Source organism: Leopardus geoffroyi, chromosome E1, assembly GCF_018350155.1.
Source record: "Leopardus geoffroyi isolate Oge1 chromosome E1, O.geoffroyi_Oge1_pat1.0, whole genome shotgun sequence".
Classification (NCBI taxonomy): domain Eukaryota; kingdom Metazoa; phylum Chordata; class Mammalia; order Carnivora; family Felidae; genus Leopardus; species Leopardus geoffroyi.
Genome location: NC_059330.1, coordinates 50,244,119 through 50,262,475, shown reverse-complemented (window position 1 = coordinate 50,262,475; position 18,357 = coordinate 50,244,119). Strand labels below are relative to the sequence as shown.

The 18,357-nt window shown below is 39.0% G+C and overlaps 1 protein-coding gene across 1 annotated transcript in view; it reads left to right on the top strand.

Annotated features, from left to right (window-relative positions):
- The window catches only part of LOC123602930 (ATP-binding cassette sub-family A member 10-like), a 66,893-nt gene that overhangs the window by 33,920 nt on the left and 14,616 nt on the right, over positions 1 to 18,357 (top strand). Inside the window, 7 exon segments of the mRNA XM_045487246.1 lie at positions 1,810 to 1,976; positions 2,939 to 3,072; positions 4,712 to 4,849; positions 8,092 to 8,211; positions 8,979 to 9,137; positions 9,332 to 9,445; positions 16,263 to 16,382. Of these exon segments, the coding sequence (XP_045343202.1) occupies positions 1,810 to 1,976; positions 2,939 to 3,072; positions 4,712 to 4,849; positions 8,092 to 8,211; positions 8,979 to 9,137; positions 9,332 to 9,445; positions 16,263 to 16,382 (952 nt within the window).

Here is an 18,357-nt window from a genome sequence, read left to right as displayed (position 1 = left end):
TATTTATTTATTTTGAGAGAGAGAGAGAGCAAACAGGGGAGGGACAGAGACCGAGGCAGAGAGAGAATCCCAAGCAGGCTCTATCTACACTGTTAGCAGAGATCCTGGTGTGGGGCTCAAACTCACAAACTGTGAGATCATGACCTGAGCCGAAATCAAGAGTCGGACACTGAACCAACTGAGCCACCCAGGCACCCCAGTATCAGACTACTTTAAATCTCTCTAGTCAATATGAGCTGAAAAGTTCAAATGTGAAGAAAACAAGTCTATTAATTTCTTCATGTGTTTAATAAATGTTTTTCCAGTGCCTATAGTACTATCCTACAGAAGTGAGTACAACCGAAAAGGCCTTTAGACTTATATCGTGTGGGGAAGAAACATACTAATTAAATACTAATTACACAATAAATATGTTGATCATTTATTATGTCACAAATCCTTATTGAAGCTTCTTATGTGCTAAGCATTGTTTTAGGTGCTGTGGTGTTTACCTTCTGGCTGGGAGGAAAAGATAACAAATAACAAATATAGAAACTACATAAATTATATGGTAGGTGACACAAAATAGAGTAAAGGGATGGGAAGGGCTGGTGGGAGCTAGGGGTTCGTTATAATTCTAAATAAGGTGATCAGTGTTGGCCTCTTTGAAATGGTCACATTTGAGCCAAGACTGGAAAACGTGAAGGGATTAGTAAATAGGAGGGAGAGAACCCCAGCTTAGAGCAGAAAGCATCAATTGTATTTGGCAAAAAGGGAAGTCATGAAAGGTTTTAAGACGAGAAGATCTGAAAATAGATAACTCTTTCGAGGTGCTTGGCCATGGAGGGAAGTAGAAAGATAGGTAATAGCTGAAGAGAGATTGAAGTCGGGAAGTTTCTTTTTTTTTTTCTTTGTTGTTGCCTCCCCCCCCCACCCTTAATCAATGGGAGACATTAGAAAATGCTTCAGCCATGGTAAGAATATGCCAGTAGGATGAAAACAATGAAAGATGAGCTAACAAAGCAAGGTGTCAGGGTGGGTGGCAAAGGTCTGGGTTCAGAGCAGTATTGAGAAGAACTGAGCTTTGGTAGTGAGCAGAGATAACATCTATTACAGCAGAAGGACAGACTGAGGGGATGGAAATGTTTTCTGTCCTTGGAGGGGAGGTGATAAGATCAGCGAGAGTTTGGACTTCATTTTTCCCCTGTGAAGGGAGAAGGTGGTAGAGGCTGAGGTCTGATGCGAAAGAAGTCGTTGCAAAGAGTGGACTCACCAAATTTAATTAGAGAAACAAAAGGATTACTTGAGAGATTTCCAACTGGTAGTTTGAGCTGGAAGAATGCATTCTAGGACCTGAAAACTGTGCATTAAATATGGCATCTAGTTTCATGAAAATTAAAGTATACACAAAACAACAGCTGATGCAAGTTAAAATGGTGCTTGAAATTGTACACATTGCAAGTTTGAGGGCAGTGTGAAATAAGGCTTCTTTCCCTTTAAAACTATGTAGCTAGGCTGTTAGAGGCTCCTGATATCCCATCCAATGTTTTCCCTGTTGTCCTGATCAACCAGCACACCCACCAGAGGAACCCACTTGGATTTCACCTTCTCTTTTGATGCTCTTATTATCCTTGGAAATCTCGCAGTGTGATAGGATTTATGAAAAATTTTGAGCCCTCTTTCAGATTAACGTCATTGTCATTTTATGTAACTAACCGCCATATTTGTATGTTGAATTTCCCAAAGTTGGCATTTCTATGGCATGTTTTGTGACTTAAATAGTTGGAGGGAAGATGTTTTAGACTTGCATTTTAATTTTCTTTTACTTAGGTTACTGTTACTTGGTATTCCTTTAATCCCTACCATTTTTGTGAAGATAGTGGTTGCGTTATCTCATTCCACTCATTGTCGGGAGCTCTCATCCAGTATGTATTTTCTTTCTGTGGAACAACCCTCACAGACTCCTCTTACCAGTCTATTGGTCATCAACAATACAGGTGAGAAATAGGGATTAAATCTACTCTTGGTTTTTATCATCAAAGATCTTTTGAAACACAAACCCGAGCAGCAAAAAAGACCTACATTAAAAATAGCTTGAGCGGGGGGCGCCTGGGTGGCGCAGTCGGTTAAGCGTCCGACTTCAGCCAGGTCACGATCTCGCGGTCCGTGAGTTCGAGCCCCGCGTCAGGCTCTGGGCTGATGGCTCAGAGCCTGGAGCCTGTTTCCGATTCTGTGTCTCCCTCTCTCTCTGCCCCTCCCCCATTCATGCTCTGTCTCTCTCTGTCCCAAAAATAAATAAACATTGAAAAAAAAATTAAAAAAAAAAAAATAGCTTGAGCGGCAAGGGGGAGAAGCGGTGTGTGTGCCCAGAGCTTGCTTTGTTTTCAAATTAAGGAAATTGATAACATGTTTTCAAACCAAGAAAAGTAATGGACATAATGGATAATATCAAATTACCTTCATCTCATGAAGATGTCTTGAACGGGTCCCTCGTACAGTAAATATCACTGCAGAGTTGGCCACATACAACAGGTTAGATAATGAGTAGGACCGATTTATATCATCAGTAGAACAAGCCTAGCTTAGGAGGTATGTATTTTGTATATAGTATTTGTAGCTACAAACATTACAGACATCTGGCAGAGTTTATAAAAATCGCTAAAAAAAGTTTTATTTCTGTGAGAATTGCAAATCTAGCCCTCAGGAATAAATCCTTTTCCCTTCATAAGAAGTACAAAATCCGCAAACATATTTCTGAAAGGAGTCTGTTGCACTCAAGATAGTAGACGACATTTCATTTTCCCAGCATCGGAATTAATCTCAGGATATTCTCAGAGAGTAAAGGTCCTTACCATGTTATCCTGGGCATTCCTTAACGTGAGGAGACATCATTGCTATTTTAAAGCTTAGACGTTGGTTTCCTTGATGTTATTCTGCCTTCCTTCGTTGATTACATTAGGATCAAATATTGAAGACTTTATGCAGGCACTGAAGCGTCAGGATATACTTCTGGAAGTAGATGATTTTAGAAATAGAAATGGCTCCGATGATCCTTCCTACAATGGAGCCATCATAGTGTCCGGTGACTGGAGGGTATGTTTGCATCCACGTACTGTTGAATCATGAATGGGGTCTTGCCACCTTCTAATACTCGAGATCTATAGAGAAGCAACTCAACTCTTGAGTCCTTGTTGAGTTAAAGTATGAAATTGTAATCCTTTAAAGAGCACATGTTTCTATCTCTTAAAGGGATCATCTTTTATTCGTGATTTGTTTTTATTTTTTAAAGTTTATTTATTTTGAGAGGATGGGGGGAGGGGCACAGAGAGGGAGAGCAAGAAAATTCCCAAGCAGGCCCCGCACTGTCTGCACAGAGTCCTATGCGGGGCTCGAACTCATTCACCGCGGGATCATGACCTGAGCCGAAACCAAGAGTCAGAAGCTTAACCAGCTGAGCTACCCAGGCACCGTTATTAATGATTTTATTTGTTATAAAAGCAATGCATGTTTTGCAACAGCATGGATAGATCTTGAGGACATTAGGCTAAGTGAAACAAAATAGATAGAGAAAGGCCAATACTACGTGGTATCACTTATAAGTAGAAAAAAAAAGTCAAACTCCTAGAAGCAGAAAGTAGAAAAGTGGTTGCCAGGGGCTAAGGGTGGGGAAAATAGGGATAGGCTGGTAAAAGCGTATAAGCTTTCAGCTATAAGATAAATAAGGCTTGGGGCGCTTCAGTGGCTCAGTCAGTTGGGCGTCCGACTTCGACTTCAGCTCAGGTCATGATCTCACATTTCGTGGGTTCGAGCCCCGCGTCAGGCTCTGTGATGACAGCTCAGAGCCTGGAGCCTGCTTCAGATTCTGTGTCTCCCTCTCTCTCTGCCCCTCTCCCACTTGCACTCTGTCTCTCTCTCTCTCAAAAATAAATAAACATAAAAAAAAAGATCTATAAGGTTTGAAGACCTAATGTGTAATGTGGAAACTATAGTTGATAACACTGTATGGTATAATTGTAATTTGCTGAGTGGAACTTAAATGTTCATATATTATATATAATATAAGTGTTCATACATATAATATATATGCACACACATATACATTTGAGGTGATGGAAATGTTAACTAGATGGGAGGAATCTTTTCGCAATATATATGTATGTCAAATCATTATGAACTACATTTTAAGTAGATTAAAATGTTGTTTGTCAATTACACCTCCATAAAGCAGAAAAAAAGCAACGTATTTTTAATAGGGAAATTAAAACATTACTGGGATATGTAATACAGAAGGGAAAATTCTCTAAATAATTTTATTTCTTTATTTTCCCATATTATATTTCTAACTGTTGTTTGGTAAATGTCTTCTACACAGTTTTCCTTTATAAAAATACATTATTTATAGAACAATCTCATATTCTGAGACATATTTCCTAAATTGGAATTGTATTAGAGGGCCCTGAAACTCTTTCTGTCACATAAAATATAAATCGTTGACATCCTTTCATGTTAGTGAATGTTCATCTATTTCATTTACAGAATAAGTCATTTGGATTACCAAAATAATGCATTCTTACAACAATTCAAAAAGATTGAAGTGTCAAAGAAAAACTAATAGTCTCCTTCTCACCCTAATTCCACCCTGGTCCTTTATAAGTTGTACAGAAAGTATGATTGCTTTAAGAATTTAAAACTTATATTGGTGTGTCTTTTTTTTTTTTTTTTTTTTTTTAAGGATTACAGATTTTCAGTTGCGTGTAATACCAAGAGAATGACTTGTTTTCCTGTTCTTATGGGAATTGTTAGCAATGCCCTTCTTGGAATTTTTAACTTTACTGAACTTATCAAAACAGAGAGAAGCACATTTCCTTTTGTAAGTACAGTATTGACTTATATAAGAGACTATTTAATGAGGGATAAAGGGGGAGAACTCTATAGCTTACCACCTGACTTTGAGTCCTGTTTCTGCTATTTATTAGGAACTTTCTTAGCCATTCCTTGCTTTACTGTCTTCATCTATAAAATGGGGAATATAATTGTATCTACTATATATAGTTATTGTGAGGATTAAATCTGTTTCCTCAGTGCCTAGAACAGAGCCTGACCTTTTTCATTCATTCTACAAATATTTCTTGAGTGTCTACCTGATACTTAGACTCGTTTTATCACTGGCCTCATCCTTCCAGTCTAACATCTTATCTAATCGGGGCGTTTGGGTGGCTCAGGTGTTTGAGCGTCCGACTCTTGATTTCTGCCCAGGTCATGATCTCATGGTTCGTGGGGTCGAACCTGCATCGTGCTGTCGGCATGGAGCCTGCTTGGGATGCTCTGTCTCCCTCTCTCTCTGCTGCTCCCCTGCTTGCGTGAGTGCTCTCTCAAACTAAATAAATGCATTGAAAAAAATAAAATAAAATCTTGTCTATTCAAAAGTATCCACAGCTCCCCAAGACATAGAACATTAGAAGAGCCAAGATCCAAAGGACACTGAAAACTGTAAAATAATAGAGAAAAATAATAGGTCTGTTAAAGAATCTGTCTTGAATAACTCTTCACATTTAACTAGGTACCCAATACATAGTTTCTAAAATCAGTGAATGAATGGACTTGCTTAGAAATCTAGAACACTTACAAAGCTTCAAATGCAAATCCTTAATCTTACATCACTTCTCCCTAGGGGAGTTTATTGAGTATGTGGTATACATTGATTAAAGCAAGTGTAGAAAGTATACATCACATCCACCCTCAGCCCCCAATCCTGTGGTATCTCATTGGAGTCCAGGCTTCCTCTACCAGGCATGCCTCCTCCTGGGTCCTTCCTCCCCCCAACACCACAGTGCTGCCTCCTAGAATGCTTCCACCTGGGATACCCCCCAGCCATGCCCCCACCACCTGTGCCTCCTGGAGCTGGAGGACTTGGCCCACCATCAGCAGGAACCCCAGGGGCTGGACATCCTGGGCATGGACACTCATGTCCTCACCCATTCCCACCAGGTGGGATGCCCCATCCAAGGGTGTCTCAGATGCAGCCAGCCCACCGTGGTCTTTATGGCTTAGGACACCCCCATGCTGGCCCCCCAGGCTCTGGGGGTGGGGGACAGCCACCATCCCGATGGCCACCTGGAGTGCCTCATCCTGGACCTCTTCCAAAGGGCATGCCCCCTCGAGGGCCTCCGTTTGGATCTCCCATGGGTCACCCAGGTCCTATGCCTCCACCTGGGATGCGTGGACCTACTCCAGTGATACCTCCTCGTGGATATACTGAGCCTCCGCAACCCCCACCCAGTGGCTACCAGCGGGGGCCCCTCCCTCCATCCAGACCCACCCCCTGGCCTCCAGTTCCCCCTGGTGGCCCACTTCAAGGCCCTCTTCCTCAGTGATTTCTCATTCTCTTGCCTCCTGTTCTATTTTCCCGATATTTTTTCAATTCCTTGGACCGGTCACAGTTGCTGTAGCTCCCTAGAGCTAAGGCACTAATCCCTCTTAGGCCTTTTTTTTTAATGTAATTTTTTTTTTCACAGAAGGTTTTATTTTTTTTTAAGTGTATTTATTTATTTCGGGGGGGGCAGGGAGAGCGAGAACAAGTGGGGGAGGGGCAGAGAGAGAATCCCAAGCAAGCTCCTCGCTGCCAGCACAGAGCCCAATGTGGGGCTTGAACTCACCAAGCATTGGTCCTAAGTGTTTTGCAAATGCACAGAGAAAATAAAACTAAACTCCTTGTTTAAGGGGGAAAAATGTGGCGAGTAAATAGACGGATAGATCACACTGAAATTTATGAGAATATACAATCCAACTCTAAAATTATGATTATTTAACAGTTCTGTGGTGTTTTCTCTTTTTATTTTATTTATTTTTTTGAAGTTTACTTACTTATTTTAAGAGAGAGAGAGAGAGCACAAGCACAGCCCGTGATTCCTGGCTTGAACTCATGAACCATGAGATCATGACCTGAGCCACATCAAGAGTTGGATGCTCAACTGACTGAGCCACCCAGGCGCCCCATTTTTTCTCTTTCGTTTTAAATTCTGAAGTGTCCTTTTGGGTCTTGGCTCTTTTCTGTTTTGTGTCTTATGAGATACAGTGCAGTTTTTGATTATATATGATTTTAATAACTGTCCTCAGCCTTCAAGTAATTCCTAACAGGTGTGTTTAATTATTGTAGATAAAAAGGGGAAAAAGGGTGGAAATTGGGTGAATGTTTGCAAGTATATGCATAGTGGTTGTAGAGAATGAAATTTTTATAGTAAGAAATTAATATAATGGCACCTCTAGTTTTTTTTGCCTATGAAATAAGGCCATTTCTGTACTCTTTTTTTCTTTTTTCCCAGTCCATTGTTATAACAGTAATACATTACCCTGTCTGGAAAACAACTTAGATTTATAGTAAGACCCTTCCATGCCTTAAAGATTAATTTAAATATTTCTAGATGTCCAGAAGTGTTTTACGCAGGAAAGATTTGCTCTCCTCTAATTATATTTCGCAGGTAGGGACAAGAACAGCTTCAAGTTCAAGAGTTTTAGAGGCTATTATCTATAATTCATCTACTTGGAAGTAGGGAACCGGAATAAATAGTCTCTCTGCTTCAGAGACTATCAGTGCAGCTCCAAAGAGTATATGTCTTTGCTTAACAATTACTAGATGTAAATATGAAAAAGAACCTGCTCACAATCTCTCGATACATGCCTATGAATTCAGATTTTGAATTTCTGTTGATATCGTGTAGTTCCTGGGAATGGAGCCTGCTATTTAGGGTAGCAAAACATGGCCACTTCTGCCTGTGTTTGCTTTTTTTTTTTTTTTTTTTTTAATGTTTATTTAGTTTTGAGAGAGAGCACGAATGAAGGAGAGGCAGAGAGAGAGGAGGACAGAGGATCGGAAGAAGCGGGCTCTGCACTGACAGCAGACAGCCCAACAGTCACAAACTGTGAGATCATGACCCAAGCCAAAGTCAGACACTTAACTGACTGAGCCACCCAGGCACCCCTGTCTGTGTTTGCTTCTTAAATTAGGTATATGCTTCCATTCTGAAGTTCTCACTATCTCCTATCTTACGACTATGTTTGATTGCATGATATGTAACAATTTCAATAGCTTACAGGTGTGTTTTGAACTTCCAGAATGGCATCTTAGTGGAATTTGGTTTTGTGAATGGCCCTTTATTTTTGTTGGTCCTTGCAAACTGCCTTTCTCCTTACATTGGCATGAGCAGCCTCAGCGATCGCAAAGTAAGAGGGGGTGTGGGAGGGGAGGAGGACAAAGATGATTTTCTCTGACTTCAAAAATTAGAATTTCACTGCTGTATACACACAGGACAGTTCTTCAAGAAAAATGTGTCTATACATAAATTATGTCGTTGTTCTAGTCTCATTATAGATTCTGTCAAATGGTTGATCACAATGTCAAAGGAGTCAGAAAATTCACTATTCAACACCATGAAATTGCCTCACCTTTAAGGGAATCCTACTGAATCAACTCTAGAGGTGAAAGTGTGGTGCTTCTTGACCGTGTGTTGTTATTTCACAGTTCCAAAAGGAATGTGTGTGTGTGTTTTTTTAAATAGAGCATCAAATATAAGATATACAATGTTTCTGAACTTTTAACAACACTTTTGTAAATCAAGCTTTAAAATTTTATGTTATCGTCATTTTCATTTATCTACATCAAAGAGTAAATCAACTCTACAAATAATCCAGACTTTTCCTGTTGAGCCAATGGCTGTATATTCCCATATTGGACATCAGATACTTAGAGACATGCCCTTCTCCAGTCTCAGTGACACGGTGTTTCTCTGGGACGGTATTAGTTGCCTGAGGCCTGATTACCTAGACCTGGGTTAGAAAGTTACTGAAGCTCAGATTCACTATATAAAATAATAACAGACAAAAAAAAATTACAACATGCTATTTCTAAAACGTATTAAAAGTTTGTATTTTCGCATAAACAAAATACCTTTTCGACCCAACATTTCCAACCCTTCTGTTTCTTTATCAGCAAAAAAACTCAGTCTCAGTTACGGATTTCAGGCCTGTGTCCTTCGGCATACTGGATTGGACAGGCTCTGGTGGACATTCCATTATACTGCTCGATTCTTCTTTCAGTGTATTTAATTCACTGCCTCACGGTTTTGGAAGTCAGATTCCCACTGGTGCTCATGTTTGCTCTTGTAAGTGATGATTTTTTTCACCAGGCCAAAATATAATAGAAACAAACCTTCACTTTCATTAGCGTTGTATCGTTAACGAAAGGCGTGTGTGAGAAAATGGCCTTACACAGCCTTATGATCTCATTATCTCCCTGTTCCCCGTCCCATACGTGACCTGCCATCTCTAATCTTGCCACTAAATATATTGTTTGTAGGTGGTTTGCATAGTTGGTTGTGCAGCTTCTCTTATATTCTTCACGTAGGTGATTTCATTCATCTTTCGCAAGAGAAGAAAAAATAATGGCCTTTGGTGTCTCGGGTTTCTTATTGTAAGTATCTATGCATACATATGCACATTTATATTAAATTTTTTTAAGCTTATTTTTAAGAATTCAAAGTTAAGTATAAATACTTAAAAAAATTTTTTTTTATTTTTTTTTTATTAAAAAAAAATTTTTTTTTTTCAACGTTTATTTATTTTTGGGACAGAGAGAGACAGAGCATGAACGGGGGAGGGGCAGAGAGAGAGGGAGACACAGAATCGGAAACAGGCTCCAGGCTCTGAGCCATCAGCCCAGAGCCCGACGCGGGGCTCGAACTCACGGACCGCGAGATCGTGACCTGGCTGAAGTCGGACGCTTAACCGACTGCGCCACCCAGGCGCCCCTACTTAAAAATTTTTAAATGTTTATTTATTTTGACTGAGAGAGAGAGAGAATGACTGGGGGAGGGGCAGACAGAGAGGGAGACACAGAATGTGAAGCAGGCTCCAGGCTCTGAGCTGTCAGCACAGAGCCCAGTGCGGGGCTCGAACTCACAAACCATGAGATCATGACCTGAGCCAAAGTCAGGTGCCCAACCAACTGAGCCATGCAGGCACCCCTAAATACGTTTCTTAGAAGAGAATGGAATCACTTCTTTTGTACCTCCATTACTGTTGGACTGTGTTCATGGTTTCAGTATTTCTTGTTCATTTTCTCTCTCCTATTTCCATCTGTTCTTTGAGGTTTCTCTTTTATATCTCTGTTTCTTTGGAGAGAAACACAATATCTGTAGAAACCCTGGCAGGGCTCACCTGAAAGACTAGATCACTTGGGACAGTCCCCTCATTTTACAGAGTGGGAAGAACTTAAAAGAATCACACCTGAACCCAAGCCTCTCAACTCAGTGTAGTTTTTCTCCTGAATAATTCTACTTATTAAAAAAAAAAAAAAGTGTGATAGGTGACCATATTGACTAGTAATGTAATCAAACAAATAAACATGGAAAAGTTTGATTACTAAATAAAAACATTTATTACATTAGGCACTCTCTTCTGTATTCTTTTCCCTATGCCTTGTTGACATCTTGAGCAGATATCATAGCTTTCTGACCATTTCAGATAGTAAAATAGCTCATTAAGATTCACTTAAAAGGCCAGCCAAGTCCAAATCATAGCTTTAATCTCAAAAGCTCCATCCCCAACCCCACTTCAGGCATGCCCTTAGTTTGGGGACCAGTGGTGAGAAAGGGAGCAGGGTCTACCCTTTTAATTTTTCTATTTGTTCTGTTTTTCCCCTTCTCCTGTATGTGGGGACAGGGCTGAGGGTTTAGGGTAAAGAGAGCCAACATCTTACTTCTTTGGGGCTGGTACAGTCACAGTGGCTGGTCTTTGTGGGTAATATCCAAAGGTTTGGATTTAGTGTGGATGGGAATGTCACAAATACAGCCAGTTGGAGAATTCAGTATGCCGGCAGAGATCGTAAAGGCTATTAAATTGCTTCTTAGTCTCTAAGTATCCTCCTTGCAGTACCCAATCATATCATTCGTTGGGTCGATTTTATAAGTGGTTGTGCTATAATAGTCAAATGCCGTAATGAGGTAACGCCCCCTTAACTATTGGAATTAGTCCTTGATCTGTTTGGTTTTTCTCCCCTTAGTCATCCCAATATAAAGGTAGGTTTGTCTGTTTCATCCTCTCATTTAATCAGTTTTTGCTTTATATATTTTGAGACTACAGGTGACCCTTGAACAACATGGGAGTTAGGGGAACCAGCCCTCTGCATGGTCGCGATTATGCGTGTAACTTTTGACTCCCCCCCAGATGTATACTGTTGACTGGAAGGCTTACCGATAACATAAGCAGTCGATTAACACATATTATTATGTTATCTGTATTACATACTGTATTCTCACAACAAAGCAACCTAGAGAAAAAAATATTATTAAGAAAATCATAAGGAAGAGAAAATACATTTCCAGGACTGCATTTATTGAACAAAAAGTGCATGTATACATGGGCCTGCACAGGTCAAACCCATGTTGTTCAAACCCATATTTCATTTGATCATTCAAGTCTGGAATCATTAGGTAGTGGCCCTATTTATTCTCATAATGGCTTTTGGTCATAAAGTTGATATGTCAGATATTAATATAGGTATACCAGATTTCTTTTATTTAGCTTTTGCCTGGTAAATCGTTTTGCCACGGGTTTACTTTCAACCTTTGGGTGTCATGCTTTCGTGTCTGTTTGTTGCCAACTGAATATAGTTGGATTTTATTTGTTGTCATTTTTAAATTCAATCTGACAATCTATGCGTTTAATTTAATGAATTTCTTGTGATTGTTTATACACTTCAATTTGGTGATATCATTTTTTACTTCATGGCTTTGTATTTGTGATGTGCATTATGTGGTGGCTTATAGATGGCCATCATCTCTCAGAAACTTCCTGTGATCTTGTGTGTGTGTGTGTGTGTGTGTGTGTGTGTGTGTGTCTGTCTGTCTAAATTTCCTCTTATTAGGACAATAGTTACATTGGATTAGGGCCCACCTCCATGATGTCTTTAATCTTAATGACCTCTTTAAGGACCCCATCTCCAAATACAATCATGTTCTCCTGGGCTTAGAACTTCAATATGTGAATTTCAGGGGACAAAACTCAGCCCATAATATCCTTGGTTTTCTTTTCCCCATACCAAACTTAATGGAACCTAAAGTTAATCAATATCCTAATTACTTCCAACACTGTATTTTGGAGACTTTATGATCAATAATTGCCCACCCTACTTACATGACATTCTCTAGTGTTTGGTTCTCTCATTTTTAATCTCATAAATAAACATTATTATTTTAAGAAGTTAAAAAATATTTGTAGACACTTTTTGTTGACTGTCCACCATTCACACATGTAACTTTGTCTTTTTATTCTCATTAGGGCCATTTTTCAGTCTCATTCTTAAAAGTTAATTTTACTGCATATAAATTTCTTGGCTGACAATTGTTTTCTCTTATCACCTAAATTCACTAACCTCTTGCTGACCTTTTTGGTATTGAGATGTATTGCTGTCTGCCATTCCTTTGTAGAGGATTCGTCTTCGACTACTTTTAAGGTCTTTGACTTTCGCACCTTTAATTTCATTACATTGTTTCTAGGTGTGGGTTTCTTTGTATTTATCATTTTTTTCAAATGAATTTTGCCATCTGAATCTGTGAATTCATTTGTCAGTTCCAGGAATTTCTCTGCCAGCACCTCTTTAAATATTACTCTCTTATGAAAGTGTGAATAAAATATTTATTTTTTGCTCCCTGGACTCTACTGAGATAGTATTAGTGTTATTCTCAGTCTGTTCTCCACATCTCTTAGCATTTTGTTCAAACTTTCTATGTCCTTGTCCTTGCTGCATTCTGGGAAATGCTTCAGACTCTCCTTCCAATTCACTTATTTTTTGATTCAGCTATTTCTGAGTTACGCTTAATCTTTGATCAACTTTTTAAAATTTCAACTTTGTTTTCTAAAACGATTTGGCTCTATTTCAGATATGTCCAGCGGTTTCTCATGATCTCTTGTTACTTGCTTTTGTGTTCTTTATTCCACACTTGATTTACTTATATATTTAATTAAAATAATATTTGTACTTGTTCTTTGACAATGATAACAGTCTTCAAATAGTTATAATCTGTTGTTGGTTGTCCCCCCCCCCCCCCCGCCACTTGTTGTGGCTGGCTGCTTTGTATATTTGAATGTTTATTTATTTATTTATTTATTTATTTTAGCTGGGTGCACATATTTAGTTGACCTTTAAGTATGGAACTCTCAAGATCTTATACTGGGGATATTTTCATCCTAGAAGAATTTTCAATTACTTTCACAAGAAGTACAGTGTAGAGCCCATGTAGGGCATTCACCATTTTAGAGCGTCATGCCTTAATATGGGGGTTGCAAGGAATACCCCTAAAGAGGGTTATTTATTCTATACTTATTCTATCGAGGATATTTGGAGGGAAGGACCTCTCAATCCCTGAACTGGAATGGACGTTTGTTCCCTGGTCGCTCAGATTTAGTGTTTACTTAATAGTCCAAGTTAGGTTTCAGACTTTGTGTTTCCTGTCAAAGAATTCTCTCACTTTTTTTTCCCGAGACTAGCAGTGTATTTAAAGGACATGTGTTTTAGATGGCATGGGTAAGGTCTTTCAGGATATCTATTCTTCTATATTTCTACAGGTAGAAGTCCACAGCTAACTTTTAAAACTTCAGTTTTTGGGGCGCCTGGGTGGCTCAGTCGGTTAAGCGACTGACTTCAGCTCAGGTCATGATCTCGCGGTCCGTGAGTTCGAGCCCCGCGTCGGGCTCTGTGCTGACAGCTCAGAGCCTGGAGCCTGTTTCGGATTCTGTGTCTCCCTCTCTCTCTCTGACCCTCCCCCGTTCATGCTCTGTCTCTCTCTGTCTCAAAAATAAATAAAAACGTTAAAAAAAAATTAAAAAAAACTTCAGTTTTTTACAGCAGTGAATATAGAATCCAGTTTATAGCAGATGGAAGAATAAATATAGAATGGGGAAGTAGAAATAGGAAGTGTTTTACAACTCCTTTAAATGTAATGTTGTTGGTATTGTTTGCCAGAGAAAAGATCTCATGGAAGGATTCTTTTTATTTTTCTGATGTTTGGGACAAGATAGATGAGGTAATTAGTGCATTAAGGGAATAAGAGAAGAGAGGTAGGGTTGTCAAAGATAAGTTACTTAATTGCATTTTTAGAATTAGAAGGTTTAACTTCAGTTTTTTATAACTGAAGATATATTGCTGCATACTTTGTTACAGCAGAACCTTTATTACTTATAAATGGCATGAACGGTAAATCTTCAAGGAGATTCTGATACAAGGTTATAAAATAAACTAGTGAACCTGTTTCTGTTGATATTGCTTTTTCCTCCAGAAAATGTTTCTGGTGCTTGTGGAGGCAACATTATTTATATGCGTTTTTGTTCTATCATCTGTTTCATATGTATCATGGCAGCCGACGTCATGTCCACTGACTTGATGTATGGCCAGTTATCTTCCTATAAAAGTATAGCGGTTAAGAGTTTGGGCTCTAGAGCCAGACAGCCCCCGGTTTGAATCTTTGACCTAGCACTGGATAGCTGTAAGACACTGGGCAAGTCAATTCATTTATCTGACCCTCGGAAAATATATATAATAACCATAATACTTTAAAGGGTTAGGACTGACTTTTTCAAAGCACATTGACCATCACAGTGCTACTCAACTGCTCATCAAAGTCCTTGGTAAACAGTAAATGCTCAGTAACAGCTTCTAGCCTCTTCTTGTCTTTCACCCTCTTTTATTCCTACAACTGTAGTAACTACAATACCACTCCACAAAGTGATCTGCATAAATTGAACCCTTAATATGTATCTTTCTTGGGACCCCTGGGTGGCCCAGGTGGTTGAGCGTCTGACTTCAGCTCAGGTCACATCTTGCTCACATATCTTGTGCTGACAGCTCGGAGCCTGGAACCTGTTTCGGATTCTGTGTCTCCCTCTCTCTCTGCCCTTCCCCTGCTTGGGTTCTGTCTCTCTCTCTCTCTCTCTCAAAAATAAACATTTAAAAAAATTTTAAATATGTATCTTTTTTGATTATTTGATGAATAAAAACATAAAGATAGAAATCCTCCTGCCTTTCCAATATTCATTCATTCATTCATTCATTCATTCATTGATATTTATTGCATTTCTCTGTTACAAAGTGCCAGACACTTTGCTCGAGCAAAACAATCTTTGCAATCAGAGGACTCATATGGAATACGTAAAAGAAAGTGATTCTTATTCAAACCAAACCAAATCCTTCTTCAGAATGCCCCATGGATCTGTGGTGAAAGGAGAACTGGATCCAAGGAGTCCACTTAGGAAACCACCAAAGGAGTCTGACTTGGGAATATGGGCTGCCATGTATGGTGCTGTCCATATTATTTTTCTCTGAGGATTTTGTTTTGAGTATAGTTGACACAAAACGTTACGTTGGTTTCAGGTGAACCACATAGTGAGTCCACAAGTTAACGCGTTATGCTATGCTCTCAAGGGTAGCTACCCTCTGTCACCATACATCGCTATTACCTTACCATTGACTATATTTCTTCTGCTGTGCCTTTTATCCCCTTGACTTATTCATTCCTCCCAGGATGTTTTCAACCTTTCACTATTCCTACCTTAGTGTCAAAATGGATAATTCCCATATCTTTCCTATTGCTTACATACGGCAATAAATACCTCAACGTTTATTTTGTCCTTTTGTCTTTTAAGATTCCAAGTCATATCATTAGTTAATTCTAAATTATACGCTGGTGCTAAAAGCATATGACGATTTTGGATGATGAACAGGGTAAATAATGTAATATCCCTTTCTTTTATTGTTACTCTCTATCCATATCAGTGCGAAATCTTCTAGATATTTATTTATTTTTTTTTCAACGTTTATTTATTTTTGGGACAGAGAAAGACAGAGCATGAACGGGGGAGGGGCAGAGAGAGAGGGAGACACAGAATCGGAAACAGGCTCCAGGCTTTGAGCCATCAGCCCAGAGCCCGACGCGGGGCTCGAACTCACGGACCGCGAGATCATGACCTGGCTGAAGTCAGACACTTAACCGACTGCGCCACCCAGGCGCCCCACTTCTAGATATTTAAAAGATATTTATCTTTTAGATATTATAAACTTGTGTTTCAGTTGTAATGATAGTTTCTTGCTTCCTAAAGAGGAAAACCTAGCAATATTGCTATACATAAAGTGAAAATGAGAATATCTCCTAGGAAAACAGATTATTCATTTAAAAAGCTTAAAATATTATATACGACTGAGAAAATTAAAATACCTATGGATATTTTTCTTCTAGATTTCAATATTTTTACTCATCATCCAATCATCAGCCAAACCTGAAGACCCCAGTTTAATTCTATGCATGATTTCAATACCTTTCTACACTTTAATTAGATTTTTCATACTTTTTATGGAGGTAAGCAGTATTACCTACTGTGTGACTGGCCTTAACCATGTAGCCCATTAATGAAATCTTTGCCCAGTGTTGAAACAAGTGTAAAATTTAGGAGTTATTCGATGCTGGTAAGTTCTGAAACTAAGATTGCAAAACTGAATCAAGTTGATGACTGTGCTTGAGTCCCTTTTCCTAAATATCAGATCACATGCGAGATGTGACATATTGCGCTCTTTGATTGCATGCCACTTAGTGGCAATAAATTGCTTTGGAGATGTGATTGGTAAGGGAAGAAAATCATGTTGCTACAAAGCACTTCTGGGGGAAACCAAGCACTGCTGAGAATTTGGGGGCAACTGTTGATAAATGTCATCTACATCACAGTTCTGGACTTTATCACTCCCACTATAAAGAAATTTGCAAGTGCACTCCTTTTGTTTTTAATGTTTGTTTATTTATTCTGAGAGAGAGAGAGAGAGAAAGCACATGCACACATGAATGGGGGAGGGGCAGAGAGAGAGGGGGAGAGGCTCCCAACATGGGAGGCTCCCAACATGGGGCTCAATCCCACCAACCATAAGGTCATGACCTGAGCCGAAATCAAGAGTCAAACACTTAACCGACTGAAACATCCAGGCGCCCTGTGCAAGCACACTTCTTAATGAGCACCATGTGATGTATGAAACTATTGAATCACTGTATTGTACTCCTAAAACTAATATAACACTGTCTGTTAACTAACTCAAATTAAAATAAAAACTTAGGGGCACCTGGGTGGCTCAGTTGGTTAAGTGCCCAGCTCTTGATTTCAGCTCAGGTCATGATCTCACACTTCATGAGATGGACCCCACATTAGGCTCTGTGCTGGCAGCGTGGATCCTGCTTGGGATTCTCTCTCCCTCTCTCTCTACCCCTCCACCATGGTACACGTGTATGCTCTCTCTCTCTCTAAATAAATAAATATAAATAAACATTTAATAAAATAGAATAAAATAAAAACTTAAATAAAAAATTTAAAAATCATTAATACTAAATACTATTTTTTTATTTTTTTTAACATTTATTTATGTTTTTGAGACAGAGAGAGACAGAGCATGAACGGGGGAGGGTCAGAGAGAGAGGGAGACACAGAATCCGAAACAGGCTCCAGGCTCTGAGCTGTGGGCACAGAGCCCGATGTGGGGCTCGAACTCACAGACCATGAGATCATGACCTGAGCCGGAGTGGGATGTGCAACCGACTGAGCCACCCAGGCGCCCCATTAAATAGTATTTTTAATAGGAGGCAGCTAAAAATTATTCACCTGAAGAACGAATCAGAATTGCAAAACTATAGTCAAGGGTATTTTATTATAAAATATCTATTATAAAAAGATCGAAATAATGTTTGCTCTTAGAAGGTAATATATGTATTCTGCCAAGCCCAGGATCTCACATAGTGTGGACACTCACTAAATGGTAGTAATTTTTAAAATATCCCTTTTAGCATTTATTGGCAGAAAAAATATTAGATTCTTCTGAGAACATTCACTTTTAGTAAAATGAATAATGAGAATTATATACTCCCTCTCGTTTACCTATCTTATGGAAATGAGGGAAATGCAAAACTAACTGTGGTGCTTAACTTCAATAATTATCTTATTCTAAGACTTAACACATCTATTTCTAGGTATTTTACAATTGTGAAAAAAATACCTATTTCTAGGTATTTTACAATTGTGAAAAGTCGTATTCTAAGACTTAACACGTCTATTTCTAGCTATTTTGCAAAATAGCTCCCGCTATTTGGGGTTTAACATTCTGATCAGTGTCGGCTGGCTTTTAGAAGGAGGTGAGGATAATGATGACAGAACTGTAACCAGAAAGAACACTGCAAGGCCTCTCAGTACTGAGAATGTTCATAGATGTTAGCATACATCGAACAAAATATGTAATATTTATGTGTCAAAAATAAAATCAGTCTAGATGAAAAAATAGAAGAAGAAATCTGCCAATCC